We start from the raw sequence: 16,497 nt of genomic DNA, 5'->3' as shown, positions 1-16,497 counted from the left end.
ATATCCCTATTATATCAGGCCTCTATGCCAGAAAGGTTATCTGTTTTCCAAACTATTATTTCCTCTATCTATCCAGGAGATCTTGTATAATCCAATGACAAAATCACTTGTTTAACCTCTTTTGACAATGTCATTACTTCCTCAAATACCTTTTATTCCTGGATTTTCTTATATAATATGTATACTACTATACCCTATGACAGACAGGTGATACAGTTGATAGAGTACTGGTCTAGAATCAAGAAGACTTGCCTTCCTAAGTTCAATTCTGGCCTCAGACACTTAACTTGCTGGGTGAACCTAGAAAAGTCACTTGACCATGTTTGCCTTAGTTTCTTTATTTATAAATGAGTTGAGGAAGAATTTGGGCAACTCTAATGTCTTTGCTAAGAAAACCCCAACTGGGGGTCACTAAGAGTCAGATACAACTGAAAAGATTAAACAACAATAAAACTACACTCCACTTCATATATACTTATCCATTTTTTTTCTTTTTTTAATAGTATATAAATATTCAGAATTGCTAGCAATATTTTTTTTCAGTTTCTTGAGGATGTATCATTTGTAAATTGCCAAATTTGAAAAGCCTTAGGAGGTTCCCTGTAATGTCTTCAATACATGCTCTAAACAATAAACTTTTGTTGTTATCAGATTGACAAATAGTTGCCCTAGTACCTCTAAGCAGAGAATATTTCTGCTACCAATTCCTTCTCTTATCTTGTTCATTTGTCCCTTACTAGTAAATAGCTTCTGCAGTTCTATTATATCTTTCTTAGATGGACATGTAGCTTCTTCCTCCTCAGAATATCCAGTTCTCTTTTCTTCAGAAGAACCTCAAATTTATTTTAAGTTATAACTATATAGCTATTGCTTTCTTTTTCCTGTCCTCTCTGTGTAATATTCTTCTATTATCCCTCATTTTACTAATGGTCAAGGTTCCTTTCCCCTCACTCACAGATTTTCTGTTTCTTCCACTGAAAGTCGTGCTTCAGTTTCTTTTTGGAATTCTTTCCTTCTCTCTAACAGCCTAGAATGTCAAGAGAGAGGTATTCTTCTAGTTCCTTTGCTTTCTGCTCCAGAGGGGAAACAACCTATATTTTGGAATATAGATAACAGTCACCCCACTGGGTGACTCCTTCAATGCAAAGAACTGCACAAGTTCTCCTAGTCTCTATAATGGTTGAGATTTTCAGTCTGATTTCTTTAAAATGATTATAAATTTATAACCGTATCCCAAAGGGGTTTTTTGCATAAAACTTTCTTCAGTGGGGGAAATTGATTGCTCATTGCTTTGTGCTTGCTTGATAGGCAACATTGGTGAGAGTGAGGGAGTAGAGAGACTTCAAGAGAAGTCACATTGTTCCAGACAATCTTCAGGTCCCTGAAGGGAGGAAGATAAAGACTCTGAGAAAAGAAAACCAATATATAAAGAAGTCAGAATTTCGATCATGTCAGCTTCTTCCCAGAGTCTTTTAATTTAAACATGAGATTTACACTTCAATCCTAATCTTTTGTTAAAGTTTCTTAGTTTTCTCACCTCTTGTTAACAACTGAGATCTAATTCAGTCTGGCATTCTGGTAGTTTAGGATTGATGGAAGATTGAAATGAGTCACTCATTTGTCCTTTAACAGTTAACAAAAAGAGGTCACTTTACAATAACACAGATGGGATATTGCAATACTTGGTTCAGATAGAATTCCCTCCACTGTCCATTATAGAAGCAAATCTAGCAGTAAGACAAGGCCTAAAGTTTTAAAAGTAGACCAAGTCTAAAGAGTCTTAAGTACCTTTATGCCCTTAAGGGACTAAGAAGCTACAACAATATGGCCACCATTAGCCATAACTAAAATCTTTTCCCCCCAGGTCAATCATATGTTAGGGTTAGATTCCTTGGCTACTGAGGTGGGGGGGGGGGGAGGCCACGGGGCAGGAGAAATCTAGCCTAACCAACATAGAAGGATTTGGGAAGAGAAGAATCTTGGGAGTTAATGATCCTATAATACCTATCAATAACTTGGCAAGCCAACTCAAATTCCTTTCTATTGTTTCAATAACTCACCCACAGATAAACCCACTTTTCTTTTGGCCATGAACTTGACTTTTTCACCAGTTTGCCCCATTCATCAATCTACTTTATCAAATTGCTTAATTTCCTAATTTTACGCCTTATTTTTTCTAACTTTTCTTGCCTTGCCTTGGCCAAAACTTTTCATTCTTCTTGATATTATTCCAACAAGTTCTATTCCCAAATCCTTCTTAATCTTCCATAGTCTTTTTATAATCTTTGTAATTTTCTTTGATCCTGTTTGTCTTATTCCCCCCATACAGTAGCATACAGTTCAGGTTCTGGCCCTGAAAAATTGTTCTTCAAAGTTTCCTCACTTTCTCTCAAATTTTGGCAAATTTATATTAGCAAAATTCAAATTCTAATTGAATTTTTACCACATATCCTTCCAAACCTCCTATGTAAAACTTTATCCTCCTTAATTCAGTTCATAATTTTATTCTCCCACTCCCCCATAACCTTCTACCACAGAAACCAGAAATAGAATCCCATGTCTATGCACCTGTTTCAGAAGCAACTTAAATATGGAACAAAAGTCAACTCTTCTACAAGCTAAATATTTCCAATGACCTCAGTTGACATAGATTCCAGAACCTTCACCTTCTAGTTTGCCCTATTATGCTTGTTTCTTGTTTGTTTGTTGTTTTCAATATCATTCTTGGAGATCCATCCAAACTCATTAAGAATTCACTAAAAAGGGGCAGCTAAGTGGTGCAGTGGATAGAGCACTGGAGTACCTGGGTTCAAATCTGGCCTCAGACACTTAATAATTACCTGTGTGGCCTTGGGCAAGCCACTTAATCCCATTTGCCTTGCAAAAAACTAAAAAAAAATTTTTTTAAATTCACTAAAACACATTGTCTAGTTATGAGGCATGTCATTGACTGGGGGCAGGGAACATGTAGCTGATACTTAAATTACTGCTATAAGGAATAGAATTGCTCTAAGTAAACTCTAATCCAACAACAATAATAATACAAGAAAAGTTGCAGGGGTGGTTAGTGGCACAGTGTTAGAGCACCAGCCCTGGAGTCAGGAGTACCTGAGTTCAAATCCGGCCTCAGACACTTAATAATTACCTAGCTGTGTGGCCTTGGACAAGCCACTTAACTCCATTTGCCTTGTAAAAACCTAAAAAAAAAGTTGCAAACTATGAAAAACTCTTTCAATAAAGGACTATAAGTCTTAATCAGGGTACAGTTTCCACATAGGTCTGCTGTGGCAAACACTGTCAACTAAATGTTGGGCTTTCAGGTCATAGGATCATAGGTTTGTAATTAAGGGAATTGCTTCTAGAAATGAAAAGGGAGGATCACAGAGGCCATCTAGCCCAACCCTTTAATTTAGAGATAATGAAACCAAGACCTAGAGAGCTAGGTAGTACAGTAGACATTAGACCTGAAGTCAGGAAGACTTAAGTTTAAATATGACTGCAGATGCTTGCAATCTAAGTTACTATGGGCAAGTCACTTTAGCTGCCTTCCTCAGTTTCTTCAAATGTAAAATAAAGAATGATAGCACCATGGTTCTTATGAGTATTAAATAAAATAATAATCATAAAACACTCTGAGAACCTTAAAGTGCCATAGATATGCTAGTTGTTAATATCATTGTTATTATAAAGGAGGATAAATTAATTGCCCAAGATCAATAACTGAGATTTGAACCCAGGCCCTCCAACTCCAGAGTCAGTAATCTTTCTGCTACACCATTCTGCCCCATAGATGAATAATCACTAATAAAAACATCATCTACAAAACCAAAAGACAGAATTTCAGCCAGATTTATGAAGTATTTTATCCATGAAGCTGCAGGAGAGTTGAATGGCAGGAAGAGAAATGATGGTCTACAAACTGTACTTTTCCTTGTATATCTAAAATCTGAGATTTACAAATGGCAGTTTTTCACAATTGGAGGCCTTAGTTGGGAGTCTTGCTTTAGAATAACTTATAATTCGAATCCCTCTTAGAGGATTTGGTTGGCTTTGCAACTAAACAATTCACTAAAAAGAAAATACCTTGTATGAAGCCATATTTCACAACAGTGTGTGTTGCCTGTGGCTCTATGAGCTCATATTGTTTAAATATCAATTAACAGTCTGTAATCATTTCACAGCTTCATTAAGCCTGCCTTTATATTTACATTTGTTTTTCCCTGTGGAATACACTCATTATTAAATATGTTGTTTTATTTAACTTTTACTAGAGTTTAATTTAGGTTAACAAGCAACCAAAAAAATACCCTAGAAGCTTAATCTTAAGACTGTGCAAAGACCTCAAACTGAAAGAATGTTTAAATCATGTAAAATAGCAATGAGAAGAAACTGAACTAAAGTAATGATGTCAGGAATTGCCTCTCACAGGTCTAAGTATTATTCTAAATAACATAGATAAAGCTATAGCGGTTAACATTGGAAGTTATGGCCTTTCAAAAGCATAAACTCTCTGTTGATTTAAAGTTTGATTACATGACAAACATTAGAGCCTCTGCCAAAATCCTTCCCAGAGACTAGTAAATCCTCTGCGAGCTATTCAGGCACAAAATCTAAAGAAATGTTCTTGAATTTATGAAACCTAAACCAAAGTAACTTCTGAGTTGTATACACTTCTAGATAGTTTTGTAATAAATTGCACAGATTCTTCAGTGTTCCCTGAAATAATCTATTGAAAATGGGAGTTTGTTTTCTTTCACCAAAGACTGATTTCTATCTTTTTAAGGCTAATAATGTGATATTTGGCTCATACTGTGCATTTTATGTGTAGCATTATCATTTTCATCAACTATTTTGGAGTAATGTTTAAGTCATTGTACAAGAGTTAACAGAGACTGGGTTAAAGTTGTAGTCTAATACAAAGCTTATAGAAAAAGGATTGAATTAATTGTACTCGGGTCACTGCTTTGAAGGTGTTTATCGTAAGTGAGCCCAGAATGTGAATGAGATTCAAAATATTCATCTCATAAAAAAAGGAATAAGATTTCCATAATTTTAAAGGGACTTTAGACCTGGGCTGTAAGTACAGCATGACTTTATTTAAAAGTTATTCTACAGAAAGAGCACATTGGACTCAGTCTCAAAGCTAGGAAAACCATTAGAACACATTTGTTGTTTATTCATTTTTTTTCAATAATGTCAGACTCTTTAGGACTTCTTTTTTGGTGGGGCAGGGATTTTTTGGAAGATATAATAGAATAGTTTGCCATTTCCTTCTCCAGCTCATTTTACAGATGAGGAAACTAAGGCAAATGGTATTAAGTGACTTGTCCAGGGTCACACAGATAGTAGTGTCTGAGGTCAAATTGAACTCAGGTATTCCTGAATCCAGGTCTGGCATTCTATCTGCTGCATCATCTGGCCATCTTCGGACATATATAACTGGTTACATAATCCTGGGAAACTCACTTCACATCTCTGAGGCCTAGGCAGCTCTCTTAGACTACAAATTATAGGTGCCCACCTCCATTACTAGAAATTTCTTCACCTGGGAGCCTTCAGTACTAATGAAATCACAAGTCTATTCACTATCTATACTATATGCCTCAGTGAACACTAGAGATACAAAAACAAAAACTGTTGTGTTCAAACGTGTTAAAAATGTTCAGGGAGGAAAATAGTGTGTCTCCTTTATAAAATCTTTGGTAAAATGTAGCTAGCTTCAAAGAAACAGCCTGAGAATTATTGTTCTGGTTAAAGCATAACCTTTAGCCATTCTGTGTAAAATAACTTTTCTGTTGTAACTAATGTGTGAAAAGATTTAAGTGAGCAACTAGTGATTTTTCTTCCCCAAAGATCAGTGTGTTGACTTGAAGATAGCTGTAGAGTTTTCACAAAACAAAAGCAAAATTGTAATATGAACTTTCCTCTATGTTTTTTTTCCTCTTTCATTTTTGGAAATATAAAGATTAAAAATAATAGTAGATGTAAGGGAGGAAAAGTGGCTTAAGGTCTATCACCAAGATTAGTGAAGTAGCTTTCAGGAGAAAGTTGAGCTAATTAAAAAGGGTTAAACATGAGCTAAATAATAGTTGAAGCCCATGTCATTAACAACTCAAAATCAAGGAACCACTAGGAGGGAAAAGAAGCTGCTTACAGTTTGCTGATGATATTTGTCCTTCATTCTTGAAGAAGACTATGACATCAGGGAGGTGATGCCATGACAGGAATGTGAATTGAATTTGAGTGAGGGGCTGCTGTGCTAAATCACCAGCCTCTCTTTCTCCTCTACAGTCATCTGACTCCAGTGACCAGATGTGAATCAGGATGACTGGAGATGACCCTGGATACAAGGCAACTCAGGATGAAGTGATTTGCCCAAGGTCACACAACTAATAGATATTAAGTGTCTAAAAGAAATTAATTTAGACAACTCATTGCAAGGGGTAACTAGAGATTGTATTGGAGATACAAAAGCTCTCTGAAGAAACTAATTCCTTAAAATATTTGCTCATTCCCCCTGCCTGTGACTTGATTTTAATTCTTTGTTAAAGTAAGGCTCGCCTTCCGTAGTGGAGAATGAACTGTCCCAAGTTTTTAAGAGGTTTTGTAGCTGTTTTCTGAGATACTTCTAGGGCCAGGGGCCCCAGACTGACTCAGATCTGAGTATGGGCAAAGCAACAGAGTCCTGCCTCAGTGAAAGCAAGGAGATCCCTGTAATCTCCTTCTGACCTCCTTACCATCCATGGGCTGAGAGTTCTGGAAGCAGCTGCCACAGATGATTTAGTGGTTCCTGAGGCTAGCTTCTGGTCCACTGGGGTCCGGTCTGTGCTGCTGAGACCAGCACCAAACTGTGCTCCACCCTGGTGTGGCAGAGTTTTCCTGCTCACCCAGCAGGTTGTCCTTGGCAAACTCTGGGCTGACAGGTCTGGAAACCATCACTGCTGCAACTGACCCATTCATCTAGCAGTCTGCTCATGGATGGCTTGGGCTGGTTCCCTCCATCATGGCTTAGCTGCACCTGTGGGTCCTTTCTAACCCTCAGTGCAACAGACCCTTAACCTGCATCATCCAAGTTGTCTTGAGCCAGAAAATTGTTCCACTCAGTCTTTCTGTGGGTTCTGTCTAGAATTTGTTCTAGAATTTGTCATTTATGTAAAGGTAGCTGGAATGCTTTGGAGGAGAGCTATGGTGAGTCTCTACCTTTACTCCACCATTCTGGCTATACCCATACTTATCTTCTACTTGTGTTTTCAGTGCCTGTAATGCCTCCTTTTCCCCTAGCTCTACCTCAGTATCCTTATCTGTCTTCAATATTAAATTTTCCTCACCTATCCTTTTTTAGTGCTCTTCAGATCAACATTCACTTGTTTATATCTATATATGTTATAACCTCCTATAAGCTAAACTCTCTTCAGGAAGGGACTATTTTGGTTTTGTCTTTGAATCCTCAGCAGTCTAGCTTGATGATGTGATTAGCATATGGAAGTAAAAGGGCCACCTCAATAACAAACTTTTTAGTTGATTGGATTGTACTGGCCAAGAGAATTGCAGAAAAGAATTGTAAATTTACCTACTATGAGTCTTTCTGCACAACAACTATTCCTAAGTTCCTGACATGGATTTTAAGTGATAAATTGCTATAAAGTTGATTGTCATTGATTTTTCTTTGATGAACTCTTTGTTATCAGTGAATTCAATCAGAGGTTGTGTTTAGGGAACTAATCCACCACACTTTTTTTTTAAATGCATAGTAGAAAGTGTTTTGATCTAGGTAAAATAAGTTTTCTATTATGGGGAAATAAGTACATAACTGTAGTTTATGGTCATTATATTATGCTGTATCTCATTATGCTATGTTATATACAAAATACTGTTTGAAAGGTTCAGATGTAGAAAAGGACAAAGCTTCCTTAAAACCCAGGTTCAGAAAAGGGCCAGGGGGAGAGCCAAGACAGGAGTCATATTGGTCCTTGAATCAGAGTATCCAAAACAAAAACTGAGACAGATCTATAGTCAACATATCTAAGGAATAGTGAATAAACCAGTTAGAGTGAAAAGCTAAAATGACAGTTTCATCCATCTACAAAACGTGAAAGGTAGACATTGTAAGCTCCATGAAATGCTATAGCTGAAATCTTTGAAAAGAGCAGTAGCTCCCTACTTCTGCTGCTTGACAACTTGAATGTATTTTCTATTTCTTTTTCATCATGTTCTAATTCTGTAGTCTTCAGTGTTATTTTGTTTCACCCCCCCCATGCTCTGATCACCATGTTCTGAGTACTGACTGCTACTAATTACTCTACATGTATGTTTCATCTTTTTTAAAAATTAATGTTTATTTATCATTGATTTTAACTGGAAGGAAGGAAGGAGGGAGGAAGTCAGGAGGGGAAGGAAAGGAGAAGGAAGGGAGGGAGGAAGGAAGGAAAAGGGAGAGGAAGGAAGGAGGAGGGAGGGAAGGAAGGAAGGAAGGAAGGAAGGAAGGAAGGAAGGAAGGAAGGAAGGAAGGAAGGAAGGAAGGAAGGAAGGAAGGAAGGAAGGAAGGAAGGAAGGCTTAATTAACTGACTACTATGTTTTAGACAGTATGGTAAGCGCTTTACAAATATTATCCCATTAGATATTTGCAACACTAGAAGATTGGTGCTGTTTTGATTCCTACTTCATATTTGAGGAAACTGGGCCAAACAGAGTTTAAGTAACATTCCTAGTGTCACACTTAGCAAATGTCTGGATATGAACTTGGCTCTGCCTGACTTCAGTCCCAAAACTTCACTGTATAAATCTAGCTGCTTCTGGAAAAATAAAAGTGGTACTAATGAAGTAAGATATGTATCACTAATAATTTATTCATAACTACAACCCTCTCAGCTAAAATTATGGGCCTCATTTTACAGGTGAGGTAACTGAAACTTGGAGAGTTTAAATGGCTTAAGGAGCCCATTTTTTTTTCAAAGTTCACATGATTCTTTTTTAAAATTTATTTATTTTGAATTTTACAATGTTTCCCCTAATCTCGCTTCCCTCCCCCCAAACCCCCACAGAAGGTAGTCTGTTAGTCTTTACATTGTTTCCATGGTGTACATTGATCTAAGTTGAATGTGATGAGAGAAAAATCATATCTTAAGGAGTCCATTTAATAAAGTACATTGGCAAAGACAGAATTGTTATTTGAACCCAGAACTGAATGTCTAAGTCATTGTGCTTCCGGGATGCCTCATCTATCATATACTTTTTAAAACTTGAGTCTGACTAATTTTAAGTTTTTTTGACTTTTACATGTTTATATGGTATATTCTTTTTTGGCAAGGCAATGGGGTTAAATGACTTGCCCAAGGCCACACAGCTAGGTAATTAGTAAGTGTCTGAGGTCACATTTGAACTCAGGTCCTCCTGACTCCAGGGCCAGTGCTCTATCCACTGCACCACCTAGCTGCCCCTATGGTATCTTTTCTAACTTATGTATATTATTACAAAATATCTTAAATCAAGATCTAATTCCATTTGATCCTCATTTATTTTTTTCTATCTCAATCATGCTGTTGATTATATGATGTAAGACATTTCAAATAACATTTCCAATTTTCAACATTGAGCAGGTGTTAATTTGATTGTATTTCTCAGGATCGTGGTATGGGAAATATTTAAGTATGATACTCAAGTATCACAAAATCTGAATTACTTTGGGTTCTAATAGTCATTATCATAAAATTATAAAAAAAACATAGTAGCATTTTAGTCATGCTCTTCTATAATGTGCCAACAGTCTTTGAGCAATTTTTACTTTAAGAGTGAATGAAAAAAAGAGAGAGTGAATGACAATCATATATACAGGCTTGGGTAACTTGGATATTTAGAGCTTTTATAACTTTTATAACTTTATAAACACAATTGCAAGATTTATATAACAATATATCCTCAATTTTAAGAATTTCTTCTTGTGAATGCAACATTTAAATAATCAAATTGTTCTATATACTATGATATAATTAGATGGAAAGTAATTGGCATGTACTTAGAAAATCAGTATGAAACCTTTTTTTCTGTAAAATATTGTGGGTAACATTTTTTACAATGATCTAAGGTATCATGAAAAAAAAGCAACTGAACAGCTGGTGCTCCAATAAAAATTGTAATCTGCTTGAGCAATTGGAATATATTGTCTCTTTGGCTAGGTTTACCAATGTAGTTTATTTTAGGGATAGGGTGGAAAGGACCAAATGAGTTTATTACTTTTATCTCAGCTACCATGTATGTTTTTTATAAAAATGCAATAAGATAAGATTTGCAAAAATGTATGAGAGATAATCCTTCTTTATGGTAGATATCACATTTAGAGTATATATAGTTGTGTTTTTTTTAATTGAAGGGCTCATCCTAACCCTGTCTCATTAGAGAAGTATTTTTGTGCCTGTTACAATGCCATATGAACTCAATAAATGTGATATGTTGGTAGTACTTGGATAAAAATTATACAGGACGGGTTACAATCTGAACCAGAAAAGATATTCAGAAGTGCTTCATGGCCACATCTCCAGCTGTATCTGTTACATAATCAAATCTGTTTTGGACATTTCAAGCAAGAAGCTCCAAAGACATCACAGACTCATCAAGTTCAAAACAGAATTTATTATCTTTTCCCTTAAATGTAAGCTTCTTCCAAATTCTGTATTTCTGATGAGGGTATCCTCCTAAATTCACACTCCTCCTTAGTTAACTATCTTGGTATTATTTTTGATTCCTTGTCCTCCCTCACACTGCATCCCAATCATTAGCTAAATCTTGCCCGACAGATATGTATAAAACATCTCTCACATTCAACCTCTTCTCTTTACTTACACAACCAGCACCTTGAACAGAAGCTTATTACTACTTTCCTAGACTATTATAATAGTCTCCTAATTGGTTTGCCTACCTAAAATCTTTTCACACTCAAATCTATCCACATCTGTTAAAAGGATTTTCCTTATGAATAGATCTGAACATGCCATTCCCCTACTCAGTAAATTCCAAAAACTTCTTTTTGACTGTAGAACAAAATATAAATGCATCTGTTTGAAGTTGGAAGCCTTTCATAACCTGAGCTCAGCCTACCTTTCCAGCTTGATAATACATGACTGTCCTTCCCACACTGTTCATTCAAGTCAAAAAAGCTGTTTGTTGTTCCTCAAACAGGAAACTCTTGTCTTATATCTCCATGCTTTTGCACTGGCTTGATAGTGATATACTTCCTCCTCCTCTTCTTTTAGAATCCTTTACATCCTAAAACTCAACATGACAGTGGAGACAGTACAGGACTCATAGTCAAGAAGACATGAATTCAAATCCAGCCTCTGACATGTCCCTTAGCTATGTGACCCTGGAGACATCATTTAAATTCTACCATTTTCCTCATCTGTAAAATGGGGATAGTAATATTAATTTCTCCCCAGAGATGTAGGAGGATCAAATGAATTAACATACTAAAATATTCTTCAAACCTTATAGTGCTAAATACAAGTGAATTATTACTGTCGCTAGTATAATTATTATTATGATTATCATATAAGCTAATGTCTCTTTCATCTATGTATATTAACATAGATGTTATCTGCCCCCAGTGGAACACGAGCTCTTTGAAAGCCAAGACCATTTCATTTTGGTCCTTATGTCCCTAGTGTCCAAGGCATATTGTCTGCACATAGCAGGCACTTAAAATTTTTTTTAATTGATCAATCAGTGGATTCAATATTCATTTACTATAACATAAAGGATAATAGAATTGCATTTTGCAATATAATAAGACAACTTTTATAACTGATTAACAGAATATATGAGAGTTAGAACTGGCAAGATAAAGAGCTGGTCTCTGAGGCAGAGAATGAGGAATACTTGGATTCAGGTTCTACCTCTATTACATGTTGATCAGGAAAGTCACTTTATCTTTCAGTTTCAATGTCCAAGATATCTCCCTGGCACCATAAATTGAAGTTGTTGATCTTCATGGGTAGGAGTAGAGGTTTTCCCATGAGAATTCTCCACACCCCTGGGAAACACACACACTCTCTCTCTCTCTCTCTCTCTCTCTCTCTCTCTCTCTCTCTCTCTCTCTCTCTCTCTCTCTCTCTCTCTCTCTCTCTCTCTCTCTCTCTCTCTCTCTCTCTCTCTCTCTCTCTCTTACACACACACACACACACACACACACACACACACACACACACACATATCCACTAATACCCAGCAAATAACTAAATATTTTAGTCCCTATGAATATAGCTTCATAGATCTAATTTTAAAACTTTTTTGATGTTTCTAAACAAATTTTCAGTTTTCCATTGCTTTGGAACTACAAATATACAATTTTACAAATGAGATGTAAATAAAAGAATGTTCTGAAGGGTATGGATATTTGGAACTCTATTTTCAGCTTCTTTATGTAGTATATAGGCATGCCCTTTCTTCCATACTTTTTTCTCAGTTTCAATAGAATTTACTTGGTCTTGCCTTTCAATACTTAATATTTTATTTTCTTTTATTAAGCTCCATTCCATACCTTAGTTGCAAATAAACTTAAAACTCCATGATGCATGAAAGAAAATAGGAATAGTAGTAGTGATAGGGAAGACTACAATTATTTTACTTTTTTAAAAAAAATTATTTATTTAAGGCAATGGGGTTAAGTGACTTGCCCAAGGTCACATAGCTAGGCAATTATTAAGTGGTTGGGGCTGGATTTGAACTCAGATCCTTCTGACTCCAGGTTTGGTGCTCTATCCACTGTGTCACCTTGCTGCCCCCTACAATTATTTTCAATAATATTGCTATCTTTCTTTCCCCAAATTCCCCTCACTCTTTTTTCTTTTTTCATGTTATTCCAGTCTCACAGCTTAATTGTTTTATAGGAAATATGAGTATTGGGCTAAGTAAGGGAATGCTGGAATATTAGCATTTTTATTGATGACTTCAAATTAATTAATATCTAAAAAAATAGATAAAATCGTTAAGGTCAGATAAGCAAAGGTGAGAAATCCAAAAGAAAATTCAAAGAGGAAAGTAAATAGAATCACAGAAAATAGAGAAGGATTTGTTGTTTGTTTTTCTGGAGAAGATTTTGTATACTGGAAGAAAGAGGGGAGCTATTTAAAACTCCTACCTTCATTAATGATAAAATATTAATGTTTTGATATATGGATTGACATATTTAATCTTAGATAGATCCTTTATCTAATCACTGTAAAGACTCGCTCTTGCTTTATATATCACAACATTGTTCAACCCTCCCTTGTCATCTTATGCAAATTCTTGTTCAAATTCTGTCCAAATAATTTTATAAATCCTATATAGATCCATAAAAATATTCTGGAAAGTTATTTTTGTGAATATCAGTGTAACTCTTGTCTTCCCATCTTAGCCTTTATTACCTACTCTTCTAATCAGACATTTCCTATATGATGGCTTGTATACCATTTCTTCTGCAAGAGTGATTACTGATAAAATTTTATAGCATTCTTGTATCCATCATCAAGTGAAATGATACTTTTAAAGTGTTTTGAAAACTTTAAAGCACATGGATATGTAAAATGTTATTATTATTATTATTATTATTATTATTATTACCATTCTCATTCTCATTCTCTATTCAGAGACTAATAGTCCTGAGACTAATTGTTATACTGCTAATGCTCTTTAATGTTCAATGCTGGGCAAGCAGTTGTACAGTTTAATAAGTTGATTGCTTTTTTGCAATTAAATTGTTGGAATGTAAGCTCGTCTTCTAGAAGTTAATTGATGACAACTAGGTTATGCAGTGGATAGAGCACTTGCTCTATCAGTAGGAGTCAGTAGGATCTGAGTTCAAATCCAGCCTCAATCACTTAATAATTACCTAGCTATGTGACCTTAGGCAAATCACTTAACCCCATTGCCTTGCAAAAATGAAAAAAAAGTTAATTGAAAATATCTTGAGTACAACCCCAGTAGTAAGTCAATTAATAAGTATTAAGTGCTAGCCACTGTGCTAAGTAAAGGGGATACAAAAAAAGGGGGGGGAACCCAAAACCCCACAATTCTGCCCTGAAGAAATGTGTATTCTTTTGGAAGCAGAAAGGATAGGAGAGATTATGTGTACTTCATCATGTTCCCACATGGCTTTGATTTTTTTTCTGTTAAAACTCTATATATTGAAAGCTTTTCATTGCTTGTAGTTTGGGGATTATGAGTATTCAGTGACATTAGTAATGGTTACAATCATAATTATTATTAGTATCACTCTTCATCTTTTAAAAAAGAATTAATATAAGCATAAGTCAATATTTTGCTATCAATCATTTATTTTTATGTTCAATGGATTAGTACATAGGTGGATAAAATGACTGTTTTTATAAAAAAATATGGGGATATAAATTTATTTTCCTCAGGCTCACTGAATATATTCTCAGGATTTGTAGTAAATATGATCATGGAGAGGATATATATATATAGATATATATATAGATAGATATATATATATATATATATATATATATATCTTTTAGGACTATTTAGTATGATTACATCTATTAAAAATAGTCTTTCATTTTTATGGAGAGGCATCGTGTCTTTATGATAGCATGAAACAGTTTTATTTGAGATGATATTCCTATTCTACTACCCTCTGTTTAATTATTGAGAATATTTTGAGGCCATAGTAATAAGAATTCTAATCTGTTAGTTATGATGTTTGATTATAGACCCAAATCTGATTTTTGGTAGATGTAAAATGGATACAAACTATATTAATATGTTATATAAATTTTACTATTTTTTGTGTAATCCATATCGGTCAATAACTCAGGGCTAAGTAAAAGATCCCTAATGTCAATGACTTGGTCGAGAATTACTATTATGAATTCCATAATCTTCAAACAAATTTCCTTTCCATATACTGTCATTGGATAATCCACAATTATTGTTTTTGAAGATCATGGTGACATGTATTACAATATGACATTTAAATTATATAGTGTTTATTACATCATTTTAACAAATGTTCTTGATTTCATTTAGGGCCTGAGGGAGCTCTTTTTGAGCACTCAGTAGAAACACCACTTGTCAGAGCAGACCCATTTCAAGACCTCAGGTAAGAAAAATCACCCTAAAAATAAGCATACCTTAAAAGACCATGTCCATATTCACAGATTCTGTAAAAATGATGGGTGGTTTTGTATTTTAGTCATTATTGTTGTTTTTCTTCCTAGTTTTTAATGAATTTTCTATTGAGGGCCACTGAAATTCAATATAGGTCAAACAAATCCTCCCACCTTCAGAAAGAAGGAGAGAGAGGGGAGGGGAGGAGAGGGAGGAAGGAAGGGAGGGAAAGGAAGAAGGGAGGGAAGGAAGGAAAGAAGGAAGAAGAGCACATAAGCTAGAAGTCTAGCAAGAGTATTTATTCTGCAATATAGACTCTAGAAAGAAGATGCGATTAAAAAGGAAGTGTTTGAAATTGACATAGCCAAATATTATGATGTCTTCTTAGATAAAATTCAAGAACCAGGTATCTGTGAATATAGAATTATCGGATAGAAGAGACTTCCCTGTGAACAAAGTTCTGACATCCATGGAGAAGCAAGCTAATTCTAGGTCCTTCAAAGTTTTTGTTATCAACTTGTGTCTCTTTTAAACTGACAGTTTGTGCTTTAATAGCTATCAGTGTAATTGTTCTTTTCACAAAATATTTGAATTTCACACATTTTGCCTTTCATATCAAAAACTTAAGCTCAGCCAGAACAGTTTGATATAATTTCATTTCTTTTTTCAGAGAATATAAGGGGTAACATGACATAATACTCTATACTAGAAGTCAAAAAAGACCTGATATTCAAATACTACCCTTGGTACTAGTTCTTTCACTAGGAATAAGACACCAGACCTCTCTTATCTTCAGATTGTAAGACTAGCAGTTATAAACAGATGGCAGTCTACATCAGTGGAGAGAATTCCTATGCCAATAGAATCATATTTCCTTGCTATATTGGGATATCATGGCATATAGAAAGAGGCAAATGAACTTTTAGCCTCTAGAATTGATATTCAGAAATTTGGGAATAGCATACATTTCATTTATCATGATTACATAAATTAATTGCTTTTACTACAAACCTCAATATTTCAAAGACCTGTTACTTAAATGATATAGGTATCAAAACAAAAGAAGATGGGAGAGGATGAGATGGAGACAGTGGGAAACAACAAATATGAACTTGGACAGACTTTGAGAGCTAGTGGAGTACAGAAGGACCTGGTATGCTATGTTCTATGAGGTCATGGAAAGTCGGACATGACTGAATGATTAAACAACAAGAAAAATCCCTCCATCTATGCAACTTATAATATCTCTTATACTAAATATATGAAACTTCATGAGTTCTTTTAGCCAAAATGGTGAAATATTTGATGATAAGTTCTCCAAATTAATTGATTTGGTCTTTGGACAGCACACAGTCCATCACTGAGTACATACTCAGTCTTTTCAGCTTGTACTG

General features: G+C 35.1%; 1 protein-coding gene across 4 annotated transcripts in view; it reads left to right on the top strand.

The window, feature by feature from the left end:
* Nucleotides 1-16,497, top strand: part of SGCG (sarcoglycan gamma) — a 313,578-nt gene that overhangs the window by 243,657 nt on the left and 53,424 nt on the right. For all 4 annotated transcript variants that reach the window (XM_074216214.1, XM_074216217.1, XM_074216216.1 and 1 more), the window contains exon 6: nt 15,023-15,095. In XM_074216214.1, coding sequence (XP_074072315.1) covers nt 15,023-15,095 — 73 coding nt within the window. The remainder of the gene's footprint in view (nt 1-15,022; nt 15,096-16,497) is intronic.

Source organism: Macrotis lagotis, chromosome 1 (assembly GCF_037893015.1).
Source record: "Macrotis lagotis isolate mMagLag1 chromosome 1, bilby.v1.9.chrom.fasta, whole genome shotgun sequence".
Taxonomy (NCBI): domain Eukaryota; kingdom Metazoa; phylum Chordata; class Mammalia; order Peramelemorphia; family Peramelidae; genus Macrotis; species Macrotis lagotis.
This window is presented reverse-complemented; position numbering and strand designations above follow the sequence as displayed.